The sequence below is a fragment of the Heterocephalus glaber genome, unplaced genomic scaffold (assembly GCF_053883595.1).
Source record: "Heterocephalus glaber isolate CG9 unplaced genomic scaffold, H.glaber_assembly_v1.0 deba00000331, whole genome shotgun sequence".
NCBI lineage: Eukaryota > Metazoa > Chordata > Mammalia > Rodentia > Bathyergidae > Heterocephalus > Heterocephalus glaber.
The window spans coordinates 48,827,763-48,843,893 of record NW_028258142.1 but is presented as its reverse complement, the minus strand read 5'-3'; the positions used below and the strand labels follow the sequence as shown (position 1 = coordinate 48,843,893).

The window sequence follows — 16,131 nt, the reverse complement described above, 5'->3', positions numbered from 1 at the left end:
AGAATGAAAAAAATCTCCCACAACCCCAGTGTATTAGTGACAGGACATATGAAGAGAGGAGAATCTTAGACAGTTTCTGCATGAGCAAATAGAGCTGGGCTGGTGACAGCATAAAATCCACGATATGTCGGGTGAGAAAATTTGAGTTTACTTGGCATATTAACGTAAGATACCTTAGAAATAGTCAAGTAGATAAATCTCAAAAGCAGTTGGGCATACAAATTTAAAGCTCGAGGAAAAGTCATGAATAGGGTTAAATCTGACAATGAAAATCGTGACTGTGACCAAGATCAAACCAAGTCTCTAAAAAGTGCAGTGATTTAAGAATTAAAACCCTAGGACAATTTAACATTTAAGGAGGAAAGAGGTGTTTAACTTTGTTTATTTGTTTTTGAGTATTCATCTAAAAACAAGTGTCTTAATCATACCTACAAAAAGGAATACTATCATTTTTACAGGGCTATTGTAAAACCTTCATCAGCAATTATAAATACATTACCTTCTCTCCCTTTTGGAATATTCAAAATTAGATTTTTTAAAGCTTAAGATAATTTTCCTTAAAAGTTTACACTCACTGAAAATGAGTATAACATTGTCAGTGACAATGTTTTAATTACCAGTTTTAAATTAGGAATAATGTATTTGAATGCTGCTTTAGCTGTTACACACAGATTAGAACCTTAGTCACAGAAGATATCCAATACTGTTCATCGTTAATAAAATGTTGTCTTAAAATTCAAATTCAATTTATAAAGAAATTACACTTAAGATCAACTCAACAAATTTAAATATACAAATAAAATTAATTCAACTTATAAAAAATTATTCTTAAAATGAATTCAAACTAAAATACCTACATTTTAAATCCCAAAAAAGATTTCCTCATAAGTTTTCTTATGAAAAAGACATATTTACAAAAAAATGAACAAGCTAAGTAAGTACTATACAGTTTCAGTACCTCACTTGTCAACCGTATTAGAAGAGCTGCAGCCTCTGAATATTTGCTTTGACTTTTTAAAATTTCAGCACTAAGCAATACACATCTTTCGGCCAATACCATATTCCTAAAGGAAGAAAGACAAGAAAAACAGAATCAATACCATAATGCTACCTTGGCATATCAAAGTTACCAAGTGTTCAGCAAGAGAGTACAATTACAGATTTTGAGTAAAAAGTCTGTTCTTATTTTCAACCTAGCAAAAAAGTTTTTAAAAACCTTTAGAGAATTCTCATAACTCATGAAAACTTTCTACAGTCATATAATTTTATAGTAAGAATGCAAGGCAAAGGGTCAGGAATTTAGCTCAGTGGTTCCACTGCTTGCCTGGAAAGTGCAAGGTCCCGAGTTCGATTCTCGGTACCAAAAAAAAAGAATGCAAGGCAAAGTCACTTTTTATGTATGGAAAAAAGCTAGAATTCAACTGTACCTCTGAATTAGCAGCTGATTAATGAATAAAAATTGCTTTAAATAAAAGGAATACAAGAATTTCACTTTTATTTCTTTCTCCTTTTCATTACAAACTGGCTATTTGTGTTTCATTCTATTGGCTACTGGAGAATACTTAGGAATTTTTCCTCTAATAGTATCACTGAGGTGTTTCAACCAAGATGGCGCAGGACCAGGGTTGCCTGAGTGATTCCTCAGCCATTTTCTTGGTAAAGACACACAGTTGGTTTTTCTTTGTGAACTGCTATACAAGTAATCTAGAATTAGATTATTCAGTTTTGAAATAATAAATGGAAACCTTCTGTGAAATTACAAGATGGGGTCCTTTGTGGTGGCAGCAATGAAAGTGTTTTTCCTACTCCTGTATCAGAATATCATTTGACTTTAAAATAAAACAAAGCTTACACACTGAACTCACTGCAGGTTAATCTTGACTGTCAGCCGGACCAGATGAAGTTTTGGAGATTTGACTGGACTGTGAGGGCACTGATGTAATCAACAGGCTTGTTTACAGCTAAAGTTCTCGGCTAAAATGGCTAATTAGGAGGCGGGGCCTCTGAAGGAAGCAAGTAGCAGGGTGTGACACTGGGGACTATTATTTGGCCCCTCCTTCTCTCTCTTCCCATGCTCTACTTCTTGGCTGCCATGAGGTTAGCAGCTCTCCTCCACCATGCCCTCCACCATCTGACCATGGAGTGAAAGCTCTACAACTCCAACCCAAAATAAACCTTTCCTCCTTTAAGTTGTGTGTCAGGTATTTTGCCCCAGCAACAGTAAACTGACTAGCACATCCACTATGGAAAGCCACTGTGAACAATATTTGTAAAATACAATTACCTTCAAAAATTACTGTAGTGATCTGTCATAATCTACAAATCATGGTTTTTCATCCAAGGTTAACTTTTTGGTTTTTTTAATTAAAAAAAATTTAAATTTCCTCAATTTTTATTAGTATATTTTTGTGACACATTACGGGGAACTGATATATATAATACCACATCTTGATTCTCTTTACTTCCCTTTTCCTTTCCCTCTCTTCCTGTCAAAGATTAGCATTTATGAATACTGAAATGTTTTAAAGAACACAAAAGTCTAACTCCTGTTTACTAGCACTATTTATAAATAATAGCTGATAATAATACTCAGTTCTTAAAGATTTTTCTTTAGTAAATTTTATAAACTCCTTTCGATCTTAACATTATTATTTTACTAATTCATGTTTGATCCCTCACCCATTGCCCCAGGTGGTCAGTTACTAAGTTACAGGTTTCAAGCACAGGACTTTATTAATCTGTTTCTTCAAGCAACATTTTAGAAAACCACTTGAAGGGGCTAGGGATGTAGCTCAGTGGTTCTGGCCCCAGCCTCACAAACGGAAGGACCTGAGTTCGATCCCCGGTACCAAAAAAAAAAGAAAACCACTTCTGTTAGTCACAATGAAGTGCTGACAATTCAAGTATTTCTAGTACACTAGTCCTGTATTTAAAGCAGACACTGACATAAAAGAGAGAATAAACATGGAACAACCTTTATTATGATTCAAAGAAAGAAAGGGAAAGAATGGCTTCATAAAAGTAAAGGAATTTGGGTGGGGGATTTAGCTCAGTGGTTCCACTGCCTGCCTCGCAGGCGCAAGGACCAAAGTTCGATCCTCAGTACCAAAAAAAAGTAAAGAAATCTGGGGCTAGGTCCACAGCTCAATGGTGCAGCACATGCTTAGCATGTGTGAAGTCCTGGGCTCAATCTCCAACACTAAAAAAACCTTAAAAAAGAAAAGAATTAAGAAAATCTTTTAAGACAAACAGGATCTCATTAAAAAATACAGCACAGCATTCTAAGAAGAGGGCAACTAAAAAATTTTTTTTAATTAAATAAAGACTGGGGATGCAGCTCAATGGAAGGCTCTGGGTTCAACTTTGAGTACCAAAAAAAAAAAAGTATTTATATTTTAATATTTATGAGATCAGGGAGCTTCTTAGAATTTGGTACATATATGGGGCCCGGGATGTAGCTCAGTGACATCACATCTGTGGTAGGGTCCTGAGTTCAATCCCCGGTATTGGAAAAAGAAAGAAAGAAAGAAAGAAAATTGGTAAGCATAATTGATGCAATATATTTAATTTTTCCAAAATATATATAATTGATAACTCATCAATTATGATAGCTAAGAATGAAAATTTTAAGGTAAATAATGTATGACAATAAATGTAGATTCACAGAAAGCATATAGTCTATTGTGGACAAGAGAACCAAAAGATGTGCACAGTTTATTTGGCTATGGGGGTCACTAAGCTATATCCCTTTTCTTTTACAGTATTAGATATGCATCTCAAGTTCTGAATTTCCTGACAAGAAGGAAGATTCAGAGAAGGTACACTCCAACTTTTTTTTTTTTCCAACTTCTTGAAATTCTATTACCACGCTGCCTTTCTTGGTACTTCACTCTGCTGGTTTCCTACCTTCTGAATCTCTCCTTTTCATTCTCTTTTAGTGGTTCCTCTTTTCAGAGGAGGTTATATCTCCTGCTAGAATCTGCAAATACATTCTTGACTAGATTATAAAGTCTAAGAGACTCCACAGTGGCTCCACCACTTACCACCTATATGCTCTTGGGAAGTTAAGTTTCAGATTCCTCATCTGGAAAACAGGAGTAATAGCACCTACCACATCATAGGCTTGTTGTGAAGCCTAAATAAGAGTGTAAATTACTTGGTCATAATAGCAAATTCAATAAATGCCAATTTATTTAAAACTATGAATGTTGGTACACTGTAAACACATTGCTTCCTTATAGGAGTCAAAATTGTCTATAAATCTCTATCTTTTAAGGCATCAATTCTATAGTTGAAAAGTCAAGGGGCCCGTTGTCTCAGCTACTGGGGAGACTAAGGTGGGAGGACCGTTTTAGGCCACTGGACAGGAAGGAAGGAAGGAAGGAAGGAAGCCAGCCAGCCAAAGGTTTGAGGAGAGAACAGCTCCATGGTAGAGCATGTGTGGCTAGCATATGCAAGGCCTTGGGTTCAATCCCCAACACCACAAAAAAGAAAAAAAGTCAGATTAATCTTTCTGAAAAACAACTTTTATGTTAAGGCTCTACTCAAATATTTAGAAATTTCCCATTTACTACTAAACAACTCTTGGGGGGGGGCAGGAATCGAACTCAGGGCCTTGTGCTTGCCAGGCAGGTGCAGCACCAATAAGCTACATCCCCTGCACCTAAACAACTCTTAATTATAGCTTAAGAAGAAGAAGAATATACGACAGTCAAAGCTTTTCAATTTAACTCAAACACCTTTTCCAAATTTATCACCCAATACTTTCCATACACAACCCTCTCAACTAGGCAAAGTTTTATTCCCTTTCACCAGTAATGCTGCAGCCAAAACATTCCTGTAAATCACAATTCTAGAATGTTTTCATGGCTATCAAATCTCAAGTGCCTTTATTTGAAGGTGTACCGATGAAATAATGACATGAAATCCCTGACCACTTCTGATCCTATTCACGGTCTCCCATGAGCCAGGGATTTAGCTCAGTGGCGTTGCAAGACTGCCCCACAAGTGCAAGGTCGTGAATTTGATCACTGGTATTGGGCGCGTGGGGGCGGGGGGCAGAGTCTCTTTATGAATGTTACGTTCTAATAGTACTCACTGTATACACAAAACATGTCTTATTCTCCCCGCCACACACCCTGGTCTATTATTTAACCCTTCATGTTTGCCTAATTAACAAGGAAAATTCAAAATGGCTAATTCCTGGCTTGATAGTAGGTAAAGACAGGAAATGTCTCCACAATACATATCAACCTTAATATAAAACATAAACTCAATATTACATATAACATATTTCTAATCCACAATCCAAACCAAATAGGAAAGAAAAAACAGCTGGGCATGGTAGCACATGCCTGTAATCCCAGCACTCAGAAGGCTGAAGCAGGAGGATTGTCACAAGTTCAGGACCAGCCTGGGCTACATAGTGAGTTCAAAGCCAACCTGAACTACAAACCGAGACCCTGTCTAAAAAAACCAAAAAAACAAATAGGGAAGAAAAAGAGGGTGTAAAAAATCACTAATTTTTCATCTCAACTTCTCTGACTACCCTGACTTAAGAGCCTAAGGCATAAAAACAAAGAACCACTTATAACTAACAACAATATAAATATCAAATTTACCTTTACGTGGGCAAAGTATAAATATTATAGTCACCTACTTGCAGATATCCCTGTATGTCTGAATTGCTGTGTCCATGTAATGAGCAGGGTATGGCCTAGGTGCTCCTGGTTGAAGAAAAGCTGATACTGCTGCCATTTCCTAACAGAAAAGATATCATTTATACTACTTCAAAAAAGATATCATTTATACTACTTCAATTCTTTAGCACTGAGAAAGCTTAAAAATTGAAATGACATTAGTTAGGGTATTTTACTATATTCACACATATAAATTTCATAGCTTAATTCAGACTCAAAAAATATATTTGCTTTTATCTTAAAATTCTCTACTCAAATTTCATTCTTTGATTGAGTATTTAAATGAGATATCAAGAAGACCTAGTAAGCCCTTTGGTTTATGGCATATAGAAATTACCAAGTGGAGTCTAGGTTAAGATTTCTGGCCAGGCATGGTGGCACACACCTGTAATCCCAGCACTCGGGAGACTGAGGCAGGAGGACCAGCAAGAGTTTGAGGCCAGCCTATGCTACATAGTGAGTTTGAGGCCAGCCTGAACCACAGTGAGACCTTGTCTAAAAAAAAAAAAGATTTCAGGGGGCCGGGGATTTAGCTCAGCGGTTTTGCCGCCTGCTGCGCAAGCGCAAGGACCCGAGTTTGATCCCCGGTACCAAAAACAAAAAAAAGATTTCTGCTATACCACCTTTCTGTTTGTCCCTAAATCTTGATGAGTAGAGAACAAATTAGTATGGTTACACAGATCTAACAACAGCCATGCATCACTTGATGAGGATACATTCTGAGAGGTTCATCGTAAGGCAATTCTGTTGTTGTGGGGATATCACAGAGTACATTTAAGCAAGCCAAGATGGTCACAACACCTTTAGGTGATAAAATTTTTAAGCACTATAATCTTACGAAATAATGAAATGTGCAGTCCACTGTTACCCAAAATGTCATTATCCAGTGTATGACAATACATTTTTCCAATTTTATCTATTATCTTATAAATACTAAGAGATAGTAGCTACATAAAAGAGAAAATAGCACTGGAAAATAAGGCATATTTTCTCTAAAATGATACCTGCATACCTAAAAATAATTATAGTCCATAAAATCTACCCTAAAAATAACAAACCTCTGGGCCAGGGATTTAGCTCAGTGGTTCTACTGCCTGCCTCGCAAGTGCAAGGTCCAGAGTTTGGTCCCTGGTACCCCCCCCGCAAAAAAAAAGAAAACCGAAAGAATAAAAATAACAAACCCCTAAGAAAAAGAATTTGGACGGCCTTCTTGCAGCCTATTCATACATGCTACCAAAGCATAGGAACATGAAATGATAATGACCTACATAATCTAGATAGGCAGCTTAGCATGGAGGTTAGGCCAAGGAACATAAAAAATACCAAGAGCTCCTATCTGCTGGAGCTACCACATGGGTGAGCAAGGAAGGATGTGTGTTTCTGGAGAGGAATTCCAAGTACACCAAAGGACAAATATTCACTTTTTTCTTTCTTACAATGCAGCCAAAGGCTGGGGCTGTAGCTCAGTGTTAGAGCACTTGCCTAGCAACGGCAAGGCACTAGGATTGCCAGAGCACTGAAAAAGATCAACAAATAAAAATAAACACCAACCAAGGCACCAGCTGCATAAAGCATTGCTTGATCATTAAGAAAATCCTTCTTTGCGGTATGATAGCAACTGTAAGCTAAGTCATAATGCTGCACCAAAAAGCATAAGTCAGCCATTTTCCTGATTTGAAGCTCTGGTGCTTCCGGGGGATACCTGTAAATACACACAAAGTAAAATAATCTGTAACTTATAATCACCAACACCATTAAATATAAATTGTGTTATATCCAGACCATGAGGAAAATTGATCCGGTTTTATATGAATTCTACCCCCATTGAGTGTCACTTTTCAAAACCATTTGGAAACAGAATGATATGTTATTTTATTTAACTTAGGGGAACATCTTAACAGCTGCCAACCATGGTCTCCATGGTCAAATTATGAAGCAAAACACTAATTCCGGGTGACTCATGTATATTTACAACCAGTAGAAAAACTAAAATTCAAAAGGATTAATTTTATTTTCCCTTAAAGCAGGATTTTGTATTAAAAAATTTGCTAAATACATGCCCTGTCTTAGACTCATAGCCATACCATTTTGGATACAGAAGGGTCATTACCAAATATCTAATCTAATTCCATCTTCTTATAAATAGAGAAAGAGACCCAAAATAAAGTGCCTTTCCCTGATATTTTAAGAGGTTTTTTTTTTGATATCCAATTACAGCTGTTTTCGAAAGTAACAAAATTTACTTATAATCACCGTTCTTACTTGAGTCTTGACCAATATGACACTAAGAAACTAAAGAGTTATTTTTTTTTTTTTGCAAGACATCATATAGTCAAATACTACACAGAGTTAAACCCAGGAAAAACAAAAATAATATTTTACTCACAGCAGCCCAGATGTGTTTTTCAATTCATTAATGCTCTTTTCTGGAACTTTACTGCCACTAAACCATTTTTTAGTTGCAGAAAATAGAGATCGACTCAAACCTTTTCTTGATATTAGCTAAGAAAAAAAAATTAAATACGTTGACAACTGTGAAGGATTTAACAATTTTACATATAAAAGAAAAAATTCAAATAACTAAAAAGTTTTAATAGTGAAGTTCATTTTAAAAACTAATATGCTGGTAAAATCCTAGTAGAAATGACTAAGTATCTCCTAAAATTGAACAGAATTTCATCACTGAAGAGTAATTTCAGCTGGGCACAGTGGCACACACCTATAATCCCAGCACTCAGGAGGCTGAGGCAGGAGGATTGCCATGAGTTCAAGGCCAGCCTGGGCTACAAAGTGAGTTCAAGGCCAGCCTGGACTACACAGAGAGACCCTGTCTCTAAAAAACCAAAAAAAAAGTAATTTCAGTAAGTCCTAAGACTGGTCTATCATAAAACAAAACAAAAGAAAAAACTTCCAATACATTAAGTTACTTGTATTACTACATTCTCTTTTTTTTTTTCCAGTACTGGGGATTGAACTCAGGACCTTGTGTTTGTGAGGCAGGCGCAGCACCACTGAGCTAAATCCCTGGCCCTTACTACTACATTTTTTTTGGTAACAGGGATCGAACTCAGGACCTTTCACTTGCAAGGCAGGCGGCAGTACCACTGAGCTAAATGCCCAACCCACTACTATATTCTTAATCTACTCTTAGCTTAAATTTGAAAAATAATAATATAAAAGTCTTACCTGATCATTTAATTGCCGAATTGTTTTCTCTATATGTGGCAAAAGGCCGCGAAATGTAAACTCCTGTATAAACTGTCGAATTCTATCATGATCAGTAAGTGTTAAACACGCACCATGAATTACTCCAGTATTTGCTTTCTTTGTTTCATGTAATGAAGAAGCAGATTTTACATGGTCTGGGCCATCGATGCTGTTAGAAGACTCGCTGGGCTGGTCCGGTTGAAGTGGGTGAGTTCTAAAGTTATTTGGTAAGGCATCTACTGAAAAACAGATCTTTCTTTTACTCTCAGAATGCAAAAGACAACTGTGAAAATTCTATCATACCATTATAAAAAAAAAATGTTGGAACTCTTTTATCTATGTATCTTAGAAGTCTAAAACACAATATAAGATTAACATTTTCCCCTCTAAAAGACCTCCAGTTAATACTTGTTACATGTAATAGAAATTTAAGAATTCAGGTAAATTAGGAAATAAAGAAAAATGTAGTTTTAAAATAATATAAAAATTAGGGCCGGGGATTTAGCTCAGTGGTTTTGCCGCCCGCTGCGCAAGCACAAGGACGTGGAGTTCAATCCCTGGTACCAAAAAAAAAAAAAATAATAATAAAATAATATAAAAATTATTTTTAAACAGTACAACTAAGCCATAAGAAATTACCCCAAAAAAATCATTGCCAAAACTGTAATTTACAAAAATATAGCTCCAAAATCATGTGAACTTGGGAAACAATGCTGTGCATCACATCTTCCCTTGCATTCTACAAATAAATTTTAAAAGAAACCTGATACATTACTCTTACAAAATTCTAAATATCAAAAAGAATCAAACTCAAAGGACTCAGAAAGATCTTAAGCTAACCTCCTCTCATCTTTTTGTTGTGAAAAGTTCCCTATCTTTTAACTATTAAGGTTAACATGTTTTGAAAAACAAAAAGGTTAACATGCTTTGACAAGAATGTATATATTTTTATTTTTTTTTAACTTTATTCTTTTTATTAGTGCTCATTTGTTATATATATTGATCACATTCATCATTGGGAATTTGTACCTGTACACAACACATCTCAATTCTTTTTTTCCCATTCCCCTCCCCTCTTCAGTCCTTTTTTCCTTCCCCACGAAGGGGAACAAGGGAGGGGGGAAGAGGAAGGGAAGGAAAGGAAAAGAAAAATAGAGAATGGAAAGAAGAAAACAGAAACAAAGGGCTGAACAAAATATATTCTTAACCAAGAGAACTTAGAGAAAGTATATCAAGACCTTTGACTTCGTTATCTAATCCATCCAATGAAAGCAAGTTACTATCATAATTCTTATTTGAAGTTATAGTACAAGGGCCATCTTCATATGATTCCTATCAAAATAAAATAAGAAAGCATTAGCAATTATATTTAATCATCAAATCCATCAGCAACTATGGTTGCCCTGCTAACTACTGGCTTCATTTATTTTCTACAATGATGCTCTTCTTCCAGTCCTCTAAATTCCTAACTTCTTTCATGTATCTTATTCTATGCACCCACACTTCTTATATTCTTAAATTCCTTTCCACAATCATCTACTACTCTAATTCTTTAAACTTAAATGATCTCTATTTCAGTTTACATGTCTATATGTAATACGTATACACATAGACATATATGGACATACACAGTTATAAAGGCATGTATATATGCCTATGAAGCTTAAAGAATAATATCAAGGCAGGTGGCCTATTAGAGTCAGGCATGGGGAAAAATAGGAAAGAGTATAAAATCTGAAACAGGGGCACAATGCCAGAAGGTTGGGATGAATTCTGAATAGAGTGAAGTTTTTTTTTTTTAATATCTAACGCAATGTTTATTTATACAAAAGCCCTGGTTTCTCAGTCAACAAAGGAAACTTAAACTAGATAATTTCATGAGACCAATAAATATGAGCTATTATTGAGTGTCACACTTTAAGAAAACTATATAAACTTAGTAAGAAGAATGCACCCAGGAAAGGAAATCGTCTGAAACCACCCTTGAGAAAGACTTGATGAAATTAGTATATTTAGCTTACAAAAATAAAAAGGGAGTTAGTCATCAATATTTGAAAGTTGTCTTAATGGAGAACTGATATGGTCTCCATAAAGGACCAATGTGTACAAGAGAAAAAACTCTGGTTTGATTATCTCAGATGTTCAGTAATGAATTAATCCCAGCTACTCAGGAGGCTGGAATAGGAGGGTTCCCCAGTTTGAAGCCAGTCCAGGTAATAAGACTCTGTTTCAAAACAAAATGTTTTAAAAAGAACTGGAGATAAAGTTCACTGATAGAGCACTTGCCTAACATGCAAAAGGCCCTGGGTTCAATTCCCAGTACTGCCAAAAAAAAAAAGCCTGAATCTTGTGAGAGAGCAAGTATCATCTGTAGATGAAGTTATTCATAAACTTAAAGGAAATTATTAAATTATTAAAGGGATTGGGTTTGAAAACCTTTAAATTATTCTCCAACCCTGGGTTTTTTAGGATTCTAAATTACAGAATCTCTGATACCTTTGGGTACTATTAAGTTTTAAAACTACACATGCTGATTTATATTCCCCTTTACAATTTTAGATGGCTAAACGCTAAACTGAATTTCTCAGTATTGCTTCCATTCTGAGTAGGGCCCTGAAATAGCATTACAAAAAAGCTTCTTCATATCCAACTGGTTCTTCCTTGACTAAAGATTTTTCCTCATTATAACCTTAAAGAAAGTCAGCAATCATTTCATTATTCAAATAAGTAAAATATTAGGATAGCACTGTGTCTAGATTACAAATTCCATCTGACAGAAAAATAAGGCAAATATATTTTTAAACAATATTTATATTAAAGACCAATAATTTTTAAAACCCTACAATTACTATTTTTTAAAAAAATTATCACATAAAGAGTATATATGGTAGTTTAGTTATACAAAATATATTTCCATTTACTTCAATTGTTCTTCTAAATAAAAAACAGTCAACTCTTGATTATCAAACTAAGCAAAGGAACTTGGCATTTGACTACCAATAAGTGGTATACAATTATAAAATGTAAAACCTTACACCTACCCAGCCAAGAAAACAATGATTAACATTAGTCTAGAACTCTAGATTAAGGAAAGAGTAAGGAAGAAATAACACTTCCTAAAAATTAAGAACAAAGGAAAACAAAAGAAGATAGGGGAAAAAGCCCACCCACCTAAAAAGTATGAGCTCCAAAGGTGGCCATAAGAACAGCATGTTGAAAATGTAGGAATGCAACCCCAGAGCATATGGATAATAAAGAATTGACTGTAAGCATTCATAATGAATTAAATGGACAAGTTAAAAATTCTCTACAAGTGAACCTAATTCAATTCTAATTGGGTAAGTTTATATTTTAAGAAAAAGAGCAATTTAACTCTATTATACACCTGAAGAGTTGTAGTTGGTATAGAACAGCTTTTGAAACACTGATTTAAGAGCTCACAGCTGAGAGATCAAAATTACCCAGACTGCACAATAAATATTAACAATTGTACGAGCTAAACCAAGACAAAAAAATCTACAGTTAACACTACCATGTCATAAAACTGGAATACAACTTTCGAGGTTTGCTTCATTGTTGTGTTTTACATATACCTGGTTTTGAATACTATTTTTCTGGAGATACTGACTCCAAGGATCTGGTATCTGTTCATCTGATGCTCGATTTGACGTTCGAGAATTAATTTTAAGTAAATAGCAACCCTGAGTTCCATATTTTTGTTTCATCTCTTCATAAATTGATTCAGCTCTAAAATTTAAAAAATGGAAAAAACCTTGTAGTAACCCGAAAGCAGATCTTAAGACAATAGATCTTAATATCCAAAAAAGGCAAAGAGAAAATTAATAGATTAAAAAACTAAAATGAAAATCACAAAAATTTGAAAATCACTTTAGTTACCAGAGTGTGTTCCATGGAATAAAATCCTGCAAGATCCTCCTGATCCACTATTCAAACAGAAAATTCTACTGGGCAAAACACTTTGGGGAAACTAAGAAAACAAGTTTCTCTATAGCACAGACCATCTCTGAGCCTCCACTGTGGTGATGTGCACTGTCCGTTCCCAAAGAGCAGCTTAAATAAATGTGTACATCAGTGATGGCGAACCTTTTAGAGCTTTCAGGGATACACATATCCTGCCGCTGCACACATACCATAGGTTCACCACCAATGGTACACATAAGTCGTTTACCTCAAATGTGAGAACTAGTCTTCAGGTAAGAAAACGGAATTCTTAGACAATATTTATTGATAAACAAAAATAATAAAACAGGAAATTACACTACCAAAAGACTTAAAAAGCAGGACATAGTTCAAAGGAAGAAAAGAAGCATTTATTACATAAAATCCACCCTGATTTTCTTGCAAACTTTACAGGAGCTGAAGCTATAAGCTATTTCTCAGCTACAGCAAAAAACATTCTGATTTCTAAACCTTAAGAAGCTAAACATCAGCTGAACAAGGTGCTTCATGCCTGTAATTCCAGCACTTGGGAGGCTAAGGCAGGTGGATCACCAAGAGTTTGAGGTCAGCCTGGGCTACATAGTGAATTCAAGGCCAAGCTGAACTACACAGCAAGACCCGTCTCAAAAAAAAAAATGAAAGAAAGAAAGAAAAGGAAAGCTAAATATGCTAGTTGGTGGTAGATAATTCAAATGATGAGAGCCTAAGAACCAAACAGTACAAACTACAGAAAGGGAAATTTTGGTCCATAGGGTTAACCCAGCCTTTTTTTGTTGTTCTGTTGTTTTGTTTTTGTTTGTTTGGGGTTGTTTTTTTTTTTGGTACCAGGGATCAAACTTGGGACCTTGCACTTGTGAGGCAGGCAGTGGAACCACTGAGCTAAATCCCCAGCCCTAACCCAGTTTTTAAAATGGGTATTTGTTTAGTCAATCAGCTCTCTGGTAGGGGAGAAAATCTGAACACATATTCAAATGCAAACGCTGATACTATACAAATAAACAGCCTAAAAACAACTAACTCATATTTTACCTTAAAAGTAGGGTAGTAAAAGAGTTCTATTTCCTTGCTAGTATAGCAGTGAGAAAAAAAGGTTACAGAAAATTTACATATAGACAGAAATATTGTGTACACCAATTCAAATACAATAAAGTCCTGCTCACTTTCCCGAGATACTGCTGAATACAAGAACCACTGATCTAATATCTGAATTACTACTAAAATATCCTTATTACAACCATTCAATATACAAGATACTGACAGAAACTACTTTTAAGAGCCACATTATTTCTATCTATACAGTATACTGTACAACACACTACAGACGTTTCAAAAACCCTGAAGATACATTTGGAGTAATTCCTTGGTTTCATTAATTTATTAAAAAGATGATGGTTAGTGTCTGGGGGTTGAGTTCAGTAGTATAGCATGTGCTTAGCATGCACAAGACCCTGAGTTCAATCACCACACCCAAGAAATAAGTGATGCTTTGTGTTCAGGACTTGGGCAAGAAAGAATTATCCTAAATGATACTGAGGTAACAGAGTAATAGTGCGATGCAAAATATTAATGTGATCCACACCTTGAAACAAATGCCAAAATAAACTCCAAAGACATAAGAAATAAAGTTGCTTTTAATGTTTCTTACTTTTGAAGAACTTTTTATAGAATCATGAATCCCAAAGATAAAAAGACTACTCCAAGTCACTAATAACAAATACTAAAGGATACATAAGAAAGCAATTTTTGTACTTTTTGTAACTGTGAAAAACACCAAACCTAAAAATATTAAGTGACAAGAGAGTAGATAGTGAAAAAGTGCATCTAAGCAACAGCTAGGCAGTGAAAAGCTATGAGGGAAAACTTGGAAAGGAGAAAAGTGAAAAATTAGAAATAATTTTATATGAAGAACAAAATAACAACTAAGACCTACAAGTGTACAATGGCAAATGCTTTTGTACAAAGACTGTTATGGCTTACGTCTAGATGTCCCTCCAAAGCCTCATTCGGTCATAGGTAGGGATTTTCAGGGATGGCTGGATCTAAAGTGCATGATGCTGGGATTGAGGGTGTGCATATCAGTCCACTGGTTGGTCTGGCATAGTTTTGGGTATGGATAATGGGAAGGCTCATCCTGGGCGTGAGTGCTACCTGCCCTAAGGGCAGGTTGCCTGGACAGAATATAAAGGACAGAAAGAGGACTGCTGCTATCACTGCTGCTTCTGCTGCTGCTTGGTGCTTTGCTGCCTTCTGCCTGCCAAGAACTGTTTCTCCTCTGCGATTCCCCTCTGCCATGCTGCTCTGCCTTGGAGCTAGATGACTATGGACTGAAACTTCTACAAACTGTGAGCTAAATAAACCTTTCCTCCTTGAATTGTGGGTGTCGGGTATTTTGTCTCAGCAATGAGAAAAGTAACTAAGACAGACTGTATAAGACATACACACTGACAAGAAGTTTGGGTTAACATATGAAACCTCACATTAAATTATTGGCTGCTGAACATAACTCCAGGATAAAAGACAAAACTAAGTGCTTCAGTAGTAAGTTCACATTATAATCAACTTTTACTTTCTTGGATAAAAAATAAATCCAAAGTTTTAATAAGCCATATCCAAATTAAAGTTACACTAAATAAGATAAAAATCAAAAGTAAAAATACACATCTTACCTCTGTTCATCTCCTGCACTCACATCATGTAGCAGCACATAATATTTAAGTGTATTTGGTATAAACCATTTGGGGTAGGAATAATCATTGTTGTGCTGAATTCGATGCTGTTCTTGTGACAACCTTGAAAACTGTTCCATAGGTTCAGCTTCACTAGACGATGCTACCAACATACCTTGTAAATCATTTTATTAAGGCAATTACCATTTATCAACCAATGAGAAATATCCTATTAAGATAAATTTTAAAGTGATACTTTCTCAGCTGAAAAATCTGATTTCATAGGTTTTCACTGTAAGCACAAAATATATTATTTCTCCATTATCTACTGCCTATCAACAATTCTGCCTTCATTTAACTATTTCTGAGATTAATAAGCTCCATAATACACTATTTGATTTTAACTGAACTTAAAGGTAAAGGATACATGCTAAATAGTGGTTCAGAAATTCATGATCTAATGCCGGCATCGACTGAAGAAAGGTCTCTCTGTAAGACTCAAACCATGGAGTAGTAGCTGAAAGTAACAACATATAAAAGTTGTAATTCCTCAATAGAATCAGTTTACAACAGATAAAATTTCAATTCCATATTTCTAA

General features: G+C 35.3%; 1 protein-coding gene across 4 annotated transcripts in view; it reads right to left on the bottom strand.

The window, feature by feature from the left end:
- Positions 1-16,131, bottom strand: part of Trappc8 (trafficking protein particle complex subunit 8) — an 89,445-nt gene that overhangs the window by 56,163 nt on the left and 17,151 nt on the right. For all 4 annotated transcript variants that reach the window (XM_004853119.4, XM_087193763.1, XM_087193759.1 and 1 more), the window contains 9 exons: positions 15,960-16,049; positions 15,533-15,707; positions 12,500-12,653; positions 10,145-10,238; positions 8,886-9,142; positions 8,086-8,201; positions 7,251-7,401; positions 5,660-5,760; positions 959-1,064 (listed from right to left, as the gene is read on the bottom strand). In XM_004853119.4, coding sequence (XP_004853176.2) covers positions 959-1,064; positions 5,660-5,760; positions 7,251-7,401; positions 8,086-8,201; positions 8,886-9,142; positions 10,145-10,238; positions 12,500-12,653; positions 15,533-15,707; positions 15,960-16,049 — 1,244 coding nt within the window. The remainder of the gene's footprint in view (positions 1-958; positions 1,065-5,659; positions 5,761-7,250; positions 7,402-8,085; positions 8,202-8,885; positions 9,143-10,144; positions 10,239-12,499; positions 12,654-15,532; positions 15,708-15,959; positions 16,050-16,131) is intronic.